The sequence below is a fragment of the Molothrus aeneus genome, chromosome 5, assembly GCF_037042795.1.
Source record: "Molothrus aeneus isolate 106 chromosome 5, BPBGC_Maene_1.0, whole genome shotgun sequence".
Taxonomy (NCBI): Eukaryota; Metazoa; Chordata; class Aves; order Passeriformes; family Icteridae; genus Molothrus; species Molothrus aeneus.
Window position 1 is genome coordinate 19,699,027 of NC_089650.1, and position 19,298 is coordinate 19,718,324.

General features: G+C 43.8%; 1 protein-coding gene across 3 annotated transcripts; it reads left to right on the forward strand.

Annotated features, from left to right (window-relative positions):
* The first annotated feature begins 15,962 nt into the window (after positions 1-15,962).
* On the forward strand, positions 15,963-19,239 carry CBY1 (chibby 1, beta catenin antagonist). Of its 3 annotated transcripts, XM_066551155.1 has the most exons (5): positions 15,963-16,090; positions 16,738-16,847; positions 17,545-17,650; positions 17,734-17,849; positions 18,678-19,239. In XM_066551155.1, exons 2-5 carry the CDS (start codon positions 16,770-16,772, stop codon positions 18,756-18,758), a joined length of 381 nt encoding a protein of 126 aa, XP_066407252.1. In that variant the 5' UTR covers positions 15,963-16,090; positions 16,738-16,769; the 3' UTR covers positions 18,759-19,239. The 3 variants fall into 3 exon arrangements, with proteins under 3 accessions (XP_066407252.1, XP_066407251.1, XP_066407250.1); XM_066551154.1 differs by lacking the exon at positions 15,963-16,090 and having other exon boundaries at positions 16,119-16,847; positions 17,740-17,849; XM_066551153.1 differs by lacking the exon at positions 15,963-16,090 and having other exon boundaries at positions 16,124-16,847.
* The last annotated feature ends 59 nt before the right edge of the window (positions 19,240-19,298 follow it).

Genomic DNA, 19,298 nt, shown 5'->3' on the forward strand with positions numbered 1-19,298 from the left:
GCTCTGCCTTTTGTTTTTTCAGGGTGCCGCTCACGCATCTCCCTCAACAAGGCACACACGGCGGTTTTGGATTGGATGGCCAAAATCTGTCAGGGAGCTGGAAGAGAAGTGACTTGACTGGAGTCACAGGACAAGAAAATGAGCCTGAGTCATACACATGACTTAATCTGCCATTTTAAAAGGATGGAAAAGGTGCTTTTTAGGATATGAACACTTGTGTGAGACATCTGCAGGCTTCTTGGAGGCAGTATTTGGAAAGCAGTCGCCCGTTTTAGCTCGCCTCTGGTGGTACAGTTGGTACGGGACTACATGTCAAGGAGACATCGCATCTCCTGCGAGCAGCAGGAGTTCCTGGCTGCCCCTTGTGTGGGCTTGGAATGGCAGAAGGGATTGGAGCAGCATCTCAGCCTGTTCCAAGGGGCTTGTGAAAACTTCCCCACCCTCTGCCTGTGGGAGGTTAAGGGCACCTTTTCCAAGCCACTTCTTAGCCAAGTTAGGAAACCAAGGAATGAAACCCAGGGCCCTGTGCCATCATCATCAGCACACCACGGGAGTGCTCGCAGGGTCTCCATTTGAAACATCGAGCAATTTCTATAAGTACCAAAAAGTCCAATCCTAGAAGCCCAAGGCTTTGTCTGTACAGAGGAAGTGACTGGCACAGCTTTTGAAAACCACATTATTCCACAAGAGCTATTCCAGAAGAGCACTTAGGCAGACAGCCCTTTAAAGGTGAATTCCTTCACAAAGTACGTTTTTATTCCAGAACAGAATGAAAAGGGTGACCCTTCTGGTGCTGCTGAGCGGCTCTGCAGCAGAAAATACCTCACTCTGTAAACAGCCTTCCCTTCATTATCCTTTTAGTTTGTAAAATGGTTCTCAGAAAGGTCAATGAATGCACAGAATCTTAAGACCATTTCCCATTCCAAAGAGCTACTTTGGGCAATAAATTACATTCTACACCTTCAAAGTGTTGTGTGATCATTAACTGCTCATTTGGCTTCCACCTGGTGTTGTACAATAACCCCACAGAACCCATACTGTAGAGGCATCCCTCCGTCTTCTTCCGTTTTACAGGTTCTGCTGCTGACCAATGCATCTCCATCCCTGAGGGGCGTACTGGAATGAGACACACCACTGTGATATGCATTTCCTCTCACTCGAGATCTTGTACCTGTTTGGACAAGAACCAAATCAAACCATTACCATAAAATATTAAGTATCCAGCTGATTTTTTTTTTCATCCTCACAAACTTCATCCATAGTTGCAATAGGGAAATCGTGAGGGGTTTTGTTGTTGTTGGGGTTTTGTTTTCTGTCTCTGGTCAGAGTTAAGATGAGCTGCAAAAGCTCTGTGCATGCAATGGGTCTCAGGGTAGGAGTGGCAAAGTATCAGATCAGCCAAGCTTTGAAATTCAGACTGAAGCAACAGTAGAGCTCTATTGTTAAAATGGAATCACCGGAAGGAATAGAGACTGTACTGGGGGACTGCATTATGTCTCCATTGTAGTCTTGAGATCCTTAGGCTAAGCCTTGACAAAAATATTCAGTGCTACAATATTGGGAATGATCCTGCATGAAAAAGACACATTAAAAGGTAGATTTTCTACCTCTAATTTATTTTGAGTTAATCACTAAGGATATATTATAGGATTAGAGACCTCCCTTCTGTCTATCAAGATGTCCTGTCTAGTCCATGGTTCAGCATTGCAGCTATGAAGGAAGTGATGAATTAGAGGGCTGTGCCCACTGATATTAAAGAGATGTCAAGTCAAGTCAGGAACACGACAGATTGTATGTGACTGGAAAAGAAGGTAACAGTAACGTCAAAACACCAACTAGAGAATTCAGGAACGGATATTTTTCTAAATGAGAAATAAATAATCTGTATGTCAACTGTACAAAACCAGTAAATGATAGCAGTCCAAGCCCCAAAAGATTCACTATTTTTATAGGTGATTGTGAAATTAGAATTTCTTTATACATATAATTAAGAATTACATGATAAAATAGAAAATTTTTTTAAAAAAGCAAACTGGAAACAACACGGCCATTGCAATTGTTGCAAAACCTAAACCAAGTTAGAGGATTTATGGAGACATACATCAGTATATCACATGTGATCTATCAAAAAGAAAAAGGAGATAAGAAAAACTGTCCATTTTGGGAATGAATGAGACAATTTCAGTCCTTACCTATCCTTGCCATTACCCTTGTTGTCTACCCTTCACTGTACCATGCAATTTTATCTGTAAAAAATATGCAATATTTGAGCTAACTTCTACTTTTAAAAGTTTAGGTAACAGAGACTCTAATTCTTGCATGCTTTTTTCTACCCCAAAAGAGAAAAAAATGCCAGCATGACCAGTTCTAAAAAAATGCCCAAACATGATGGATTATGTCATAGTGTGTGCAGCTTGCTCTTACCTGCTCATGACCTTTGGAGCTGAAACATGCAACCCTGGAATATGATATTGCCACTCTCAGTAATTTGCCATAAGCTTTGTACTGAATGTGCAAGGCCTTAGGACTGAGATTTGTCAGGTTTGCTTGCTTTGAACTTCTCTCGACCCTTCTGCATCTTTTTTTCCTTGGTTAGCTGTGACAGCAGTTTCCATAATTAACCAGGTCTGTGGCTAGTTTGTTTTACTTCTGTTTATCTGTGTGTGGTACAACCATCATTTTATATAAACAAAAGTAACAAACAGTTATTCTGTGTAGAAAAAGAGACTTATGACTAGCACAGCGATGCAGTGCAGAGAAATGCAGGCATGGAGCAATAGCAAAAGCCTCAAGAAATGGGGGCACGAGATTTGCTGAGAAATAAAGGGATATAAAGACAACAGGCAAGGCACAGGCTTGGCAAGGCTTGCCTGATGGCTGTGAACATCTTACCAGTGATCAGCCAAAGAAAACCTGATCTGAAGATGGATTTAGGGGTAACAAAGAGAAAAAAAAAAAAAAGGGAAAAAAAGGTAATATTCATAATAGGCACTACATAAAATCAGATGTAGTGTGCTGCTGGCAGGTGTAGGTGCAGCAGAGTTGAGGTCCTGCCAGGATCACCTTGCAATGCCTTTTCCAGCCCCAGTATTCCTGGAGCTATAGGCTCTTTGGCTCTCTCAACCCTAAACCTAACCCTAGCCACTACCCTAACCCTTTGAGCACATTTCTAATTTATGCTAATAGATATTTTTTAAATATATCTTTTTAAAGCAGCTTTCTCATTTTTAACACTTCTTTCTGCTTGAGCAACTGGTGCTGCAACCTTTTACAGTTTATCAGTCTCTGCACAAAAAAAAAAAAAGAATCTCTATTTTAATCGCTATTGAAAAAAAACCCAAAATGCAGTTGGTAAAATACATTACTCTGAATCATGAAATGTATACTTTGGGAAGTGCAGGTCTTTTTTTAAACTGTGAGAGCTTTCTAAACAGCTGTTGCAAATTCCAAAATAACTGTTCTTTACTAACTCCACATATATAGATTTTTGTTCTGGAATAACTGCACCTTGTTCTACTTCAGCTTAATATTAACTTTATGATAAACAGAAGTAACAGACTAATTATGAAATAAGACTGCCTACATATATAGCTAAGTGGGAGTAGTAATTGCAATTGCATATATCTTTGTTCATTTGAATTACCTCCAAGATCAGATAAAAGTAGGATGAAGAAAGCAATAATAAAATTTATTTTATGTGAAACTGTTATCAGTCTTTAGATTTGGTGACAATGCCTCTGACAAGCTTGCATTTGAATCAAAGCTCAGTCACAGCCCTGGTTAAAGTCCATGGGTGAATATCTTCATTTTGCTAAGTAAACCAGAAGAATTGACTAACCAATCCTCTGCTCACAGATTAAAGGGGAAGCCATTCCCCAAGGGAATGAAGTACAGCACATGGCCAGTCCCTGGCATCAGGGGCCTGTTCAGAGTACAGAGCATGGCCAGGCTCCTACACTGCCCTAACTAATGCCCCATGTTCCTGCTCTCAGAGTGAGCCTGAGCTTAGCCTTAACCCAGCAAGGCATTATGATTTGCTTTTCTCCTATCTGCATTCCCTCTGGTGCTTATCTGAGCAGTAAAACAGGAAAGATGGAATCAGGCAGTTGGAATCCTGGGAGTTGAGGGAGAGAGACAGGGAAACACTGCCTCGGCACGATGTTGGATCAGTTTGGCCATTTGCTGGACTGTCACCATTCCTGTAGACAGAGGGATTTCTCTGGGACTGAATACAAATACAGGAGGTAGAATTTGTCTGGCAGCAGCTGAACACATTGGTGCCTAATAAGTGAGAGAGAAGCAACAAGGATTTCTTGCAGGAAGCTGAGTCAGAAAACTTGATTTAACTGCAATAACTCATGAGAAAGGGAGTAAAAACAATAAAATGTTTCAGTGCTGCAGAACATAGGCCTCTGTGTGTGTATTCTTCACAGAGAGATCCTGACTCCTAATGCAAACAAAGTTGGAAGTACTGCAAATACTGTCTTAACTGTTATGGCCAAAAGAGTCAATGCTTCTTTAACTTATTCACACACTAGCACTGAAAATTAGTCTGAAAAAGACACGAAGCAAAGCAGCTTTATGCACCAAACATAGGACAGCAGAGTTTTCAGTGTTACAGCTGAAAAAAGCATGATTCATTGAAGGTCTTTTTCTCCCCTTTAATGCATTCCAGCTCAAAGAAGCTGAGTGCTTCTGTTGTCAAGTAGGGTGAATAACGATTTTGAGTACACTGCTCTGTTTTGTACTCAGGACAACATTTTCATTAGCATGGCTCAGAAAGAAGAATGTATTTAAAGTGCAGCTGATAGAAAAAATTAAATTTCTAGGTCATGGCAGATTTCACTGGTCACATAAAAGAATTATGTATTACAGGAAAAACATTTTAAAATTCACATTTGGAAGAAATTCGCTGGTATTTGAGACACTTCTTCATTTAAAAAAAAAAAAAAAAAACAAGCCAAATTTTGAAGAGCCTCTGCTTGAAAAACTAATAAATTTAACAGTCTTTCTACATTCTTTATCAGTTTGGAAAAGCTCAGGTTAGCCTCTCAGTTGGTATCAGCTTTCCTTTTAAACCAACCATGCTGCAGAACTTAACATGCTCCTCCTTTGGTCAGTTTTTTTACTCTTGGCTTTGCTTGCTGCTTCCAATTGAGTTTGTATGTAAACCATAGATAAAAACCCCAATCATGCTCCATTTGTATTCCATATGTTTGCCAGGCTATTGGCCACAAGAGATCATAAGTAGTTTGTTTTTCAAACCTCAGAACTTGGATAGTCATTGAGTGCATCATCATACAGTTATTTTTACATTAGAATAATATTTAAAGGCCTTAGGAATTGTAATTGGCTTTAAAATTCTGCATCCTTGATTTTGCTACAATAGAGCCTTATTTTTCAGTAATGATCTGGCTAATAATTTTCTTCAATCTCTTAGAGAAACTTCACAGATTCATTAGCCTGATTATTTTTTTTTTTTAATCCATTGGTCTGCTTTCCATGGATTACCATGGTTTCTTTACCAGCATAAATGGAAGTGAGTTCTTTATTAAACACTTCTCTGTCCATATCTGAAAAAAAACCTGTTAATCTCTCCTTCTCATGTTTTTGCTGAATTGGTGATTATAAGTGACATATCTGTGTTTCTGAAACTCTGTGAAGCTGCACAACTCCTACTCAATAACAACTCCCACTGGGGTTCAATATACCCCAGTACTTTCTACTGCAGTCTTTCTTCCTATTTTGTCTGTCCTCCACTGTTCTTCCACTGGATTATTAAGGCAGCACTTCCTGTTTTAACAGTCAGGCAATCCAAGACAGAGGAATAAGTCAGAGTTTCTGAGACCAGAGTTCACACATGACCTCTGTCCTTTGGGCAGTGAGCATCAAACAAGAAGGAAGTTATAAGACACTCAAATATTTGATTTCAAAATTGTATTCAGTATTGAACTGCAGCCATGAACTGACCAGCCACAGTACCCCAGCCTCAGCTATCACATGCTGCTGATGCAGCAAAAGCAAACTGAAGAGAAGAAGCTGAAGAGAACAACAACCATCTTTCATCCTGGGCATTTGTTAGAAATGACTGAGTGGTCTTGAAGAACCTTTTCTAAAGTAAAAGCATCTGCAGATCATCTCAGGATTCTGAATTGTCTGGGTGAAGGACATTCCTGGGTATCACTTCAGGAGGAATTCAAGTATATTTGAGAGGATAGGGGACCTGCTTCCAAAGAAAGGAGTATTATCTTCTCACCCATTCTTCTCAGGAAGACAAAAGGGTTTAAGTGGTAGTGGGTATGGACCTTACTGGCTTAGGGGCAGAACCTGTGAGAAAAACTGACAAAAAAGCAACACTAAAATGTACTAAAACTGACAAAAAAGCAGCACTAAAAGCAATCCCACTTCCACACTGCCTTTACATGAGCAACTGCCCTTAAGATTTTTTTTTTTGTATGACAGGGTATATATGGGTGCCAACAAATCAGCTATGTCAGCAGGAGAGAGAAAAATTAACTCAATCTATGACATCATGGCCTATCCTTCTCAAACACTGCCTCACCTCTCTAGGATGAGGTACTATTTTTAGTCCTTTCAAATATATGTTGAGACTGCTTCCAAATGCTTTCCTTCTTATCCTTTTCAAGCTTTGCATCTTGGGTGTGGGGGTCTGAAATACTAAATATTAGCAGTCCGGATTCTCTGTGCTTAGCACATGTCAAATGTGCTAAGCACAGAGAATCCAAAACCTGTTTTGGATTGAAACTATTTGCACTACTTAGGCACACAAAGGAGCACACACACACACACACAAGCAGTTTTGATGGGTTCCAGCTGTCTGGGATCGACAAACATACACATCTGTGGATACATGCTCTCCTGGTTCACATATGGGGAGCACATATCATAGTATAGTAAGGATCTTCACAACAACAAGCCTGAAAATTCTTAGTAAAACAAATAGTGTTTAACCTTTTCTTCTCTGTTATATACCTGGAAAAGTCACTAGCTTATATTTTACTTGTTTGGACTTAGAAGATTTGCTTGTTTGATGAGGATGGTACTTGTTAGAAGCTTGTCCAAGTCTTATTTCCTTCAAGAGAAATGAAGGCCAGAAAAAAAATCAGTAATTTACCATATTGTTAGGATTAATGCATTAATTCTCATGTATTCCCTTTAAAAAGTCTGGCCCATTCCCAGGTGAAACATAGCTTTCTCTAGGGCAAAATACAGCAGCACTAGTGTAGCAGCACCACGCTGCAGTCATGGGAAAAGGAATAAAAGCATCCTCTCCTGTTGAAATGGCAGGAGAAATTTCGGCGTCATAGGAGGCAATTGTAGTCTTGCAAAATAGCTATCACACCAGGGAATGTCCTTATCTAGTGAAAAGCAACTGGTGGAATTATTCCATAAAGCTCAGAGCTGAGTCAGCTGCCTCCAGGAGAAATGAGTTTGGAATATTTCTTCCTTCGAGATTTATTGACTCCATAAACTGCTTTCACAAAATTAACAAATCACAACACACTTGTGTGTTTCAGTCTGCCAGCCTGGATAGAAAATGACACTAGCATCACATGGTTACTGTATTTTTCTAAGACCATTTTATAAGCCAACTAATTTCTCCCAAATTCCACTCCCTGCATAATTCCTTAGTGAAATATGTTTCTGTTGAAGATTGCAATGCAAGTTGTTTTCCATGACCATCTGTATAGCAGATTATCTTTTGTCAAGTGGGCAGTTTGCCTTATCTCTCTCTTTGAGTGACCACATTCACACCTCCCCCGGGAGGGGGCATCTGCTGATAACAGACTATTGACTGTCACTGCATGACTGATAAGAACTGTAACATCCCATTGTGAGATCCTCCGCCCAGAGGGAGGAGCCAAGCATTGCTACCCAGATATAATCCAGAGGTTTTTGAAACACCGGCACGGCTTTCTCCACTGGCTTCCCCAGAGGAACAGCAGCTGTCTCTCCTCCCACTGGAACTTCAGAGGAAGAATACATCCTTCTCTACAAGTCCTCCTTGCTCCAACAGAACCACACCTGACACTGCAGGAGGACTGCAGCCACATTTCCAATTGGACTGCCACCAACATCCTGACCCACAGGGTGTCATGTTGGGTTTCTGACTCTGTCAGTGTTGTTCTAGTGTACTGCATTCTTTATTTTATCCTTTATTTTTATTTTTTTCCCTTTCCCTATTAAAGAACTGTTATTCCCTGCTCCCATATTTTTGCCTGAGAGCCCCTTAATTTAAAATTTATTTGGAGGAGTGAAGAAGGGTTTACATTCTCCATTTCAGGAGAGGCTCTTGCCTTCCTTTGCAGACACCTGTCTTTCCAAACTGAGACAGTTTCCCCCTTGCCACTCCACGGTGACAAAGCAGCACCAGTTAAAGGGCTTTTTCTAACATGCGGTAATGGCAATGCCCTGCCTGTGGCAAGAAGAATGTGGCTGGCAGCATGGCAATATCACTGGGATGATACTTAAACATAAACAAGGACAGGGATTCCAAAAGATAAAAAGTGACCTGGATTCCATCAGCATTGCTCTAATAGTGACTATTAAAAGAAAATAATAAACCAAACTCAGTTCAGCTTGGTCAAGAGAAGCCAAAGATTTTGCTTCCACTTGTTGACAGACATGTGGCAGCACAAACTTTCATTACAGAAATATGTAGAAGTCAGCAAGTTGCAAACTGAGTAAATTGTGTGTAACGCTGAGAGAAGTCATTGGCAGCATGAGTAAATATAAAAGAAAATGTTTACTATACCTAATTTCAGATTTTAAGGAGAATAGCTTGCCCTCCTGCCAGCTCTCTTTGCCCCCTGTTCTTAGAGCTTTTCCCTTTTTTGTGTGACAAATAAGCATTTTCCCTTTTTCCTAAAACACTAACTAAAAACATGTCAAAAATTCCTGTGGTTTTCTATTACATCTTTGAAAGCAATTTGCTACTCTCTACCTAGCTACAGTGGTCACGCTGTTGCATTATACTCCATCATCCAGATTATTCAGATCTCAAGATATCAAACCTGGAATTAAATCAAGGGCTCATAATTAAGTAGTTAAATTTTAGTGCAATGGGAACTGCAGTTCCCATTGACTGCAAAGTAAGTGCTTATTATTGCAGCATTTTGGAAAGTGTCACTACCTACCTAGGTGACTAAATACCAGATTAAGACATTTGTTTTGGATACTGCAGTCCCCATTTTTTACTGGCAGATTATCCTTTTTTGCAGCCCACTGCACACTGGCTCACCTGTCCCAATTTAGATTACAAGCTTTCCCGTGTTCTACACCAGGCTTGACATCCTTAACATGATCCCTGGCAACAAGTTATCACTACCAGTTTTTTAATCTTGTAACTGAAGTAGCACATTACTTCAACTGTAAATGAATGAATGAATTGTGAGAACAGCTTGTCTGCTGACCCATGAAAACAATTTCCCTTTCAGAGTGACAAGATTTAAATCTTCAGAGACTCAGATTTTCATTTGCTTTTATTTCCAAAATGAATCAAATTACACAGATGTGTGAGCTAGGAACTGGTTTCTAAATATGACATGCCTTCCCTCCCATTAAAAAGATTAGATTCTTTACAATATTTAAGCACTTGGTGTGAAAGTCAAAGTTAAGTATCATTTTCCCTGAACCACATTCTTCCCTTACTTCTTTTCTAAAGGAAATATCTGCTGTATCTTGGATCTTGGCGAGTGGGTACAATATAGGCAGTGAATGTTGCCTGGGGAATGATGACCTGCAACAAATAACAACCCTTGAACAGCAGAGAAAGTGCAAAAGGTGCTTGTGGGCATGTGTTTGAAATGAGGGAGATAGAACATCTGCCAAGGACTTCAAGGAAGTCTTTCTGAATGGTTCATGTCATCTGACAAATTGATAAAAAAAAAAAAAACAAAAACAAAAAAACCCACCCCAAAAATCCAACAATCTCAAACTGACAACGTTTTCAGTTATAGTGACAAGATGAAGAGCATTGAGGAACACATTCAGTGCTGGCAGCTCGGTGTGCAGCTGCAGTGCCAGCCGCAGGTTGGGCTCTGGGCTGTGAGAGCCCCAGGCAGGAGGCCAGGAACTGGCGCTGACCCTTGGCACAGCAGAGGGCACAGGACCTGTGGCACAGCCAGGTGACCGGACACTGAGACACAGCAGGAGCCGAGGACTCAGCAGGAAGAGCCAGGACTTTGTCACACAGAGATTGGGAGGGTATAAAAACCCAGGGCTTTCTTTGGGGTCCTTTCTTGGAGGCATCCAGCTTGAGCTGCTATTTTTGCTGCCCCATGGTTACATTACTTTAAAGATCCAGATGTCTGAGACTCAGGGAAATCCCAAATCAAGCCAATAAGGAAACCTGGTCTGACTGTGGGAGTGTGGGGGTGTAGAGAGTCAAATGAGGTCCTGCTGGGTCACTGGAGCTGCCCACTGAGGAAGGGCCTCAGTCCCAGGGTGACTGACAGAGTGGCTTCTGGATGGTCAGACAAGGTAAGTTTCTTTAAGAGCAATGAATACTTCTAATGAAAGCCTGAGCTCCTGTGACACATCCACTTGCTGGCTGCACTTATTTGTGAATATATTTTTATCCTGCATTCCTACCAGTCTTACCAGTCTTCTCTGAACTCCTTGTTATCTTGAACGAATCCAGGGAAGGAAGGCAGAACGAAAAACACAGTTCCTAAGTTTAGAATCCAAGACTTAGTTGATGTTTTATTTTCAGTTTCTGAGAGAGAGCAGCCTCCATTATGGCTCATTTTGCTTGGGCATGTAATGCAAATTCAAAATTTATACTTTCAGGGTTCACTTTACCTTGTGAACCAATGAGCTTTAGTGCTGCTGAACACACTTGACCCTGTGCAGCTACTTGTGTGACGGTTGTTGACCTACCAAGATCCTTTCTGCCTGGTCCTACTATGTCTCATATTTGCATCCCTTGCTACCCCAGGGAACAACACAGAACAGGAAACCAAAACCAACCTGATCTCCCATTTATGGCTGTAAATACTCCTGTACCTTGCTTTTACAGGTCTCATAAGAATGGCTTCTAAATTGGCATCCTGGAGTAGTGCAGACCATTGGTGAGCTGTCATCTGCATTCCTCAAAAGCCTGAAAAGCAATGTCATCTGCACAGGAGCTAGCAGCAGATACCCAAAAGGACTTTCTGGGCCACACAGTCCATTGTCATGTTGTTGCAGACTCCACATCATCTAAAGACCATGTTACTTCCAATTTTTTGCATTTGATAAGAGACCATCCACAGGCACACCTTTCTAACACAAAGGATTAGTGTAGAGTAAGACCTATAGATCAAGGAATCCTGGGAGGAAAAAAGACCACCCAGGCTAGATACAAAATTCTTATTTTGATTAGCAAGGTCTAGGGAGAATGCTTACTTTAGTGTTCTTATGACTTTCTATGGTGACAGCAATTTATTAATCTTGATTTTTTCTGGTTCCAGCTGGGAATAGTCCCAGTCAGTGTAGCTTCTTGGAGCTTTTTGGAGTGTGTCTAAGTGAAGGTATAGAAGGAATGGTGAAAGAACATGGAAGAGGAAAGAATACTCAGCACTTCTCTCCCACCTTCATAGCATGCTATACACACTGAGCTTCACAGAATCTCCTGATGCAGTCCATGATACACAAGTGTGCTTGTTTGTACAGGCAAAGCACAGCTGATGCTCTTCTGAGGCCTGAGATAGAACTGCCTTGGCAGGGAATTTAGAATCCAGGCCCTCTTTGCTCTCCCTTATAAACATCACAGCAGCACAGTCCAAAGGACAAACATCTTGTCTCCAGCAGCTGCCAGTGGTGAAGGGTTACAGCAGCACCAAACACCAACCCACACAGAGAGATGCTTGAGACCCGTTCCCTGGTATTCCCTTTTCCTGAATCTGCTCATCAGGAATGTACAGACTGAAGGCTTCAATTTCATCATTTCCTGGAAAGGACATCTTAAGTGAGCCATGGAAACAGATGACTGTGAAAGTAAGAGGCAAGGAAAAGAATGAAATACAGATGTGGAAGCAAGCAAAGAGTAGCCAGGTAATAGGAACAGAGTGAAATAAAGCTTAACACAAGCTTTCACTGCTGTGTGGGCTGCGCATGCTCTCTGAACCTTTGGTCTCCCAGTCACCAAGGACAGCCTCGTGGCAAACTCTGTCAGGAAGCAAAGGATTCTCTCCAGAGCATGTGAGTGGCTCAACTGCTTGTGTATTTGTGTAAACTCCTTCAAGTGAACAGTGTGGCCAGAATGGTGAGCAATGACTGGAAAACCTTCTCAAAGGCCTGGGAACTTTGCATATTTCATGCATGGCTTCATTTACCCTTGTTTTTCTTCTTAGAGCAGAGGATATATGTTTTCCACGTTAGTACATATTAGAGAGGCCAAAGTACACAAATGTAAACGTGTTGTATGTATGTGTGAATTCAGGGAAGGAGGGCAGGAACTAAGTTTGAAAGACAAGGGGTAATTCAGTTAGCAACTGAGGGTAACTTACAACTTGCAGGAGCTGCATTTCCTGACAGGAGCAAAACTGTTCTCACCTATCATCCATTCTGAAATTGCATTGCAAATCTGTGTCTTGGACTCATCAGTACTGAAACATGACTGTGGGAAACAAGCAAGACAAGGCTTGACTCAGCAGTGAAGAGAAAAATAAATAGGGTTTAAGGAAAAAATAATGACAACTCCACATACTTTTTAGTCCAGAGATCATGTACACAGTGTTCTTTTGAATAACAAAGTCTACATTTCAGCCAAGGTAATGACTGCAGCTTTGAAAAGCCAGTAGGGAAAAAGTACGTGATTTGGTAAAACAATAAGGATAAAAACATTTCTCCTTCCACGTTTCTTTAAGGTCTGGTTAGCAAAATAGAACAATCAGAAAGAGTGTTAGTGCAGATATTTAGAACTTTTAGGACACTATAAAAGCCAGCTGTGAACAGTGAAAGAGAATTAAGAATCATTAAGAATCTGTGAATAAGTAAGTAGCTAAAAGAGAGAAGGCAGAGGCGAAGTAGGTGAGGGCATATTTGTTGGCTGATAGAAGACACACATGAGGGATGAGAAATATAACCTGTGCTTTACTGCATTTTATTATTTTTTTAGGTTACTAAGATCCATCCAGCAGACAGAGGCATGAACTTTCCTGGCTATCACTCAGCTATTAAATGAAGGGTACCACCTGTGACAGACACGCCATTATCTCCAAAAGTCACAGCATCCATAATAGTTGGATATTAGGATGCTTGCAATAATTAATTAATAGATGCTTGCACAATACTCTGAAAATCTCAATTTCAGCATTAATAAGCATTAATTTCAGATTATTTTTGTGAGGATGGGTTTCTCCACTTCACTCTGCTTGTGTTTTCATTGCCTAGCTATAAGCACTGGAATGAGGGCCTCCTGGTGGTGGAATCTGAGACAGTCAAGCGGGAAGAGAGCACGTTTCTTAACAAAGCAGTGAAATGGTTGTTCTTTTATCTCCCGAGTTAGCTATAATGAAATAAAGAAACAGAGAGAGAAAAAGAAGTGTCGGCTTTGACAACAAAATATAGGTGAGGTATTTAGGAATCTAAAAGATGGGACATCTTTAACTGCACAGCATTGAGGCAACAAGAATTACCTCACTGCAGAAAAATTTAATTGGGTAGGGAATTAATTTCAATATGCAAAAAAAGTTTTAGTTTACAGGTTTTTAATTCAGGATAGGTAAGGCTTTATAAAGCCTTACCTATCTGTAACAACCCGGCAATGTAGCAACTTTCAATACAGTAACTAAAATAAATACTCAGAGTAAGCCTAGAGTAAATCTACTGAATTCACCAGTCAATGGGGTTTCCCTGTAATTATTGATATAACAGAGAACAATAATAATCCTGCAGCATATATTAGAAAAAGCAAGTGACACACTATGGAGTTAAAGGCAGCTCTGAGAACGTCTAAGCTATAGATTCTCTATCACTTTTGAGCCAAAAAAGCTGAAGAAGATGCTCCAAATTAGGCTACCAAGAACAGCTTGGATCTATTCCAAAATTTCCACACTGCCATGTGCTACAGCCCTATCTCCATCCTGTCAATCTCTCAGCCTTCCACCAGTGTTCTCAAAGATGTCCTCCCGCGAACATAGGCAGCTTCCTTACACAATGACTGTGACATACAGGTTCTTCACCATTTAACAGGCTTTTGCAGTTCCTAAGTGATCTCTGTAGGTATTGTCCTGGAGAAAGAGTGTGTGCTAGGTGTTCTTTTTCCCACAGAGTGACAGGAACAGAAGGATGCAACTACTGCACCATAATGCTCTTAACATAGCTGAAAATCGTATGTCAAACTATATATAAATATATATGTATGTATGTATTTGCAATATACTGAGAGACAATGCTAGAAACAGCAACAGCCAGTTCTTGTCTTGGTATCTACCTGATGTAGGTGGAGAAACAATGACGAAAAGCTGCTGCCAAAATACTCTGGGAGGTTGGTGTAGTGAGGAAATTCTGTAGCATTTTTCAAGGAAATGGAGTTCTGGTGAGAAATGAAATTTTGTCAAACCATGCAGAAAAAGAAAGATTCCTGAAGCAGATCACAGCAGAAATCAACTACCAACTCTGAGACCATTCACACAGGGATTATTCACTGTGGGCACAGCAACCAGGCACAGGAGGAAACATTCACCTCCCATGCCAAGGCAGTGGGGATGAGCTGCCCGGCTTTTTCCAAGTCTCTGCTCCACAGAAAGAGGCAGTAAGAGAATCACTCTGTGACCCCCAAATGCATGAGACAGTGTAGTTTTATAATAATTACAGTGTATTTTTACAACACTCATCCTGCTCAGCACAAGGAGACCTCAAGCAACAGCTGTGCTGAAACATACAGGTTTGTTCTAGGAAAAAACCTGAAAAAATCACCCCAACCAAACTGAGCTCAGTCCTTCACTCTCCTGTATGGTCTTTGGCTCTTATAAGCACCCAGGTGAGCTGCCTTTGTGTTCTCATTTCAAAATTGTAATTCTACATGCTCTCAGCTTTTCTTCCAAAGTTCTTGCCTTCATTTATCTGGACCTTCCTTTCATCTTTCTTACCCAATATATGCACACACGTGTGGGTATTAAATGGTGATAGAAGCCACAGCTACTTCACAAAGGCCTTGCTCTGAACAGTGAGTTTTTATTCTACTTTTAAGGGTGTTGACTTCCCCCCACACCTCATTATAATCACTTCTCTTATTGCAGAAATCACAGCTTTCCAGTGCACAGACTCTGCTATACTGGGTCTGAAAGCAACTGTTTTTATAGTATGTGTCCTGCAAGAACCAGATATTGGTTAGCAGGACTACCAAAAGGTACAGCATCACCAGAAATTTTTCTTCTCTCAAGTCACCGGATTTAACTGTGCTATTTTTCCAATTCTCATTCCAAGTGAGCAATTTTCTGGTTCACTTAAGGCAGGGTGCCAATTAAGCACTCTGGGAATGAAAGTCTGTTAGATAATTTTTTTTTCCTGGAGTACTGGCACTTAGTGTCACAGTCATGTTCACATGGTTGTGATGTTCGGCCAAAGACAGGACTTGATAATCTCGGAGATCTTTTCCAACCGAACTGATTCTGTGATTTCTGTGATTCTGTACCATTCTGCACTGTCCAGGTCCCCATCCATCATCCCCTAAACCCGTGCAGATGGAACGCCAGACCTCCTCCACTTCTTCTTCAACGCTCCCAAGCAAGGGAGGGTTCTCTGCCTAATGGCGTTTAGTTATTTAGCTGAATGAATAAACAAACAATCCCCATCAAAAACATTTTTAACAACTCTTTCAGGCGATTCGAGCATTTTAGGGAAGGTGTTAAGGAAAGCGCCGTCAGCACAGCACTAGTTTGACGCAGCCCGTGAGCAGGGCCGACCCCCGAGCCCGCTGCCCGGCACTCCGCCCCCGTCTGCCTCCAGTACGGGAGGCGGAGCGGAGCCGCGGATCCCATCGCCACGGCAACGCGGCGGCCGCAAACCGCTCCCGGGACACGCGGCGGATCCCACCGGCGGCGGACGCGAGCGCCGGGAGCGGGCGCGGCCCGAAGGAGAGGTGCCCCCCTTCCCCCCCCCCCCCCCCCCCCGGAATTAAGGCGAAGCCCGATGGAACAACCCGGCCCAACCGCTCCCGCACCGCGGGGCTGACCCTACCACTGCGGCGCGGGGGGGATGGGGGCTGGGGGGCATTCTTCATCGGCTCCGCTCTTGCCGAGCCCGCTGCTTTCGCCAGTGAGATGCCGGGAGGGAAAACAGAACAAAGGAGCATCCCGGTGGTGGCCCGTGCGGGGAATAGCGCCCCGCGGGGCTCCCCTTCCAGCTGTTCGGCGTGCCCCTGGGGTGGTACGGCCCGTGCTCCCCCGAGGTGCCGGGCCGCGCGGTACTGGGGGTACCGGCCGGGGGCCGGGCGGGGGGGGGGCACCGCGCACCGTCGTCCTCCGCCCCCCGCCCGGCTCGGTCACGTGGCGGTGGAGGTGCGAGGGACGTGGCCGTGGAGGGCCGGTGCTGCCGGGTGGCAGTGGCGGGGTGGCGGCCCGGACCCCCCCCCAAATCGCTGTCTTGCCCTGAGAGCTGGGGACTCTGCCTGGGGAGAAGCTCACTGGAGAGAATGAGGGGTTCTGCCTGGGGAGAACATGCCTGGGGAGAACATCACTGCTCTTGGCCCACAGCCTCAGAGCTGTTGTGTCTCTCCCGCTCCTTCAGGAGCCCGCCATAGGCCTGGCCAGCAGCGTGCAATGCCTCTCTTTGGGAACTCCTTCAGCCCGAAGAAGACCCCCCCCAGGAAATGGGCCTCGCTGTCCAACCTGCACCTGGTGAGTCCCCGCACCTGCGGTTTGCTGCAGGAGCCATGTCTTGGTGCCAGGGGTGGGTGGCTCCTGCTGTCAGTGCCATAACCCTTACAAGGGCTCCCAACTGCTTCTGGGGCAGGAAAAAGTTCTTCACCCAGAGAGTGGTTGGGCTCTGGAATAGACTTCCTAGGGCAGTGGTCACAGCAGCAAGCCTGACAGTTCAGGGAGTGTTTGAACAATACTCTCAGGCACACGGTGCAGCTCTTGTGGACAGTTCTCTGCAGGGCCAGGAGTTGGACCCAATGATCCTTGTGGGTTCTTTCCACATCAATTTATTCTATTATTCCAACTATGCTGCTTTCTTCCTGCAGTGCAGCACCATTCCTGATCACTGTGACTGTACATGAAGCTAGAAATGGAATAGCTCAGGGAAGAATCATCATCACCACACCTGCAGCCCAGAACTGTCACTGAAAAATTCTCACCTGTGGTCTCCAAGTGCAGGGAGATGAGTTTGTAGGTGTGAGAAAGTGCAGAGATGGCAGTGAGAGGAACCAGTCCTCTACTGCACCAGTACATGACCAAAGTAGTACATGCCCAAAGGTTCCAGGGGCCATTTGGACCAGCATCTTCCACTGGAATGCCAGTCACTAAGAAATGGGAGATCAGGGGGTGGCTCTGGCATTCTGTGAAACTCTTGAGTGTGATCTTCTCCCTGCAGCTGGATAGATCCACCCGTGAGGTTGAGCTGGGCCTGGAATACGGCACCCCCACAATGAACCTTGCTGGCCAGAGCCTGAAGTTCGAAAATGGCCACTGGGTTTCAGGTAGAGTACAGCCCAGCTTGTCTGGTCTGAAGTAGCCATGGTTGGCTGACAATCTGTATTTTGACCTCCTTCTTTCCTCCAAGAATCAGGAGGCTTCCTGGGGGATCGCAGGGAACTGCAGCGCTTGCGCAAACGAAACCAGCAGCTCGAGGAAGAAAACAACCTACTTCGGCTGAAAGTGGACATTCTGCTGGACATGGTGAGCCTTTGCCCAGCTCCTACCTGTCCATAGCAGTGGGGATGCCCGGGCAAAGGGTGCTGGGTTCCCTGAAGAAGGCTGCTCTCAGTGCACCCCACTTTCTGCTTTACCCTGTTGTGCAACATGGGTGTAACGGCAAAGTGACTGTGGGAGTAAAGCCTGATCCCCTCTGTGGAAAGAGGGAAAGGCTCCCCCCACATCAGAGCTTGTTGTGAACACTGTGTCTGAGAAGACAGAAGTCCCTGCTGTCTCCTGTTTCCCTTTCTGCACAGAATATGACATTTTTCTTGCCACTCTGTTCTCTTCCCTAACTATGAAACTGAGTTACAGCCACTGTTTCTGGTCACGGAAGATTAAAGCTTCCATCTGCTGTCATGAGGGGCGAGACATCTATCCTATGTGTAAAACTGTGAATGAAAGAATTTCCAGTAAATAAACCGAAATTCAGCCTTACCCAGAGATCACAGCTTTCATGCTTAAAATCTGGAGAGACATTCAGGGAAATAGAACACACATCTGTTTGCAGTTAATAAGTGATTTAGCCTCTATGTCACTCTAAACAAATATTTTATTTCCTTACTCTTCATGTGTTTTAAAACTGGAAAATGGCTTTTGTGGCTGGAGCACTCAGCAGAAGCACTATCTGCTCTTCAGGTTTTCCAGACGATCTCAGTGAAACATGACATGGCAGCTTCCCCCTTGCTCAACAGGAACAAATTACCTCCTGCAGGACCTGGCTTGTGGCTGTAAATCTTGTTTGTACGGTGAAGTTGGAAAAGCCTCACCAGCTTTTAACTCCCTCCTGTTGTTGTTTGCTGTGCGTTCCAGCTCTCTGAGACCACTGCCGAGTCCCACCTCATGGAGAAGGAGCTGGAGGAGCTGAAGCAGCACAGCCGGAGGAAGAAGTGAACAAGAGATGGCCAGCTGGTTCTGGGTCTTGGCCCACGGGATGCTGGGGCTGGCTCGGGCCTCCCAGCCATGATGGTACTGTGTGAGGTACTTTGTTTCACGGGACCACGAGTGCCGAGATGCCTCCAGTGCTGTGTGGTGCTGTGGGTACTGCTAATGGCTGGTTTGGCACCACAGCGCTGTTAATTAACACGATTTTCCTCAGAGCACTTTACCTTGCTACGTTTGCTCAGCGCAGCCCAGCACAGGTACCCTCCTCTCTGAGGCAGCCGGACAGCCGGTGGTCGGGCAGATCTATTTCCGAGAGGGCTCCTACTCGCCTTCTCTGGTCACCGAAGAGAGGAGACCTCTGCCTCTCCCCCACCGCGGGGAGCCCGTGGGTGCTTGTACAAACCTCACCGTCTGCCTTGGGCGAGCAGGATGCTGGAGTTGCCCGTTCTCGAGAATTTTGCATATTTGTTATAAAATCTTGCAATTAAAACCCGTTTCTGAGGGTGTTTGTAACACGTCGCGCTGTGCTGCGGGGGCCGGGGCGGGGGG

Coding starts and splice junctions, on each gene's coding strand:
- CBY1 (XM_066551153.1), top strand. CDS start 16,668: ATGCCTGGGGAGAACATCACTGCTCTTGGCCCACAGCCTCAGAGCTGT. Junction 17,651..17,733: donor AAATGGCCACTGGGTTTCAG/GTAGAGTACAGC, acceptor CTTTCCTCCAAG/AATCAGGAGGCTTCCTGGGG. Junction 17,850..18,677: donor TGGACATTCTGCTGGACATG/GTGAGCCTTTGC, acceptor TGTGCGTTCCAG/CTCTCTGAGACCACTGCCGA.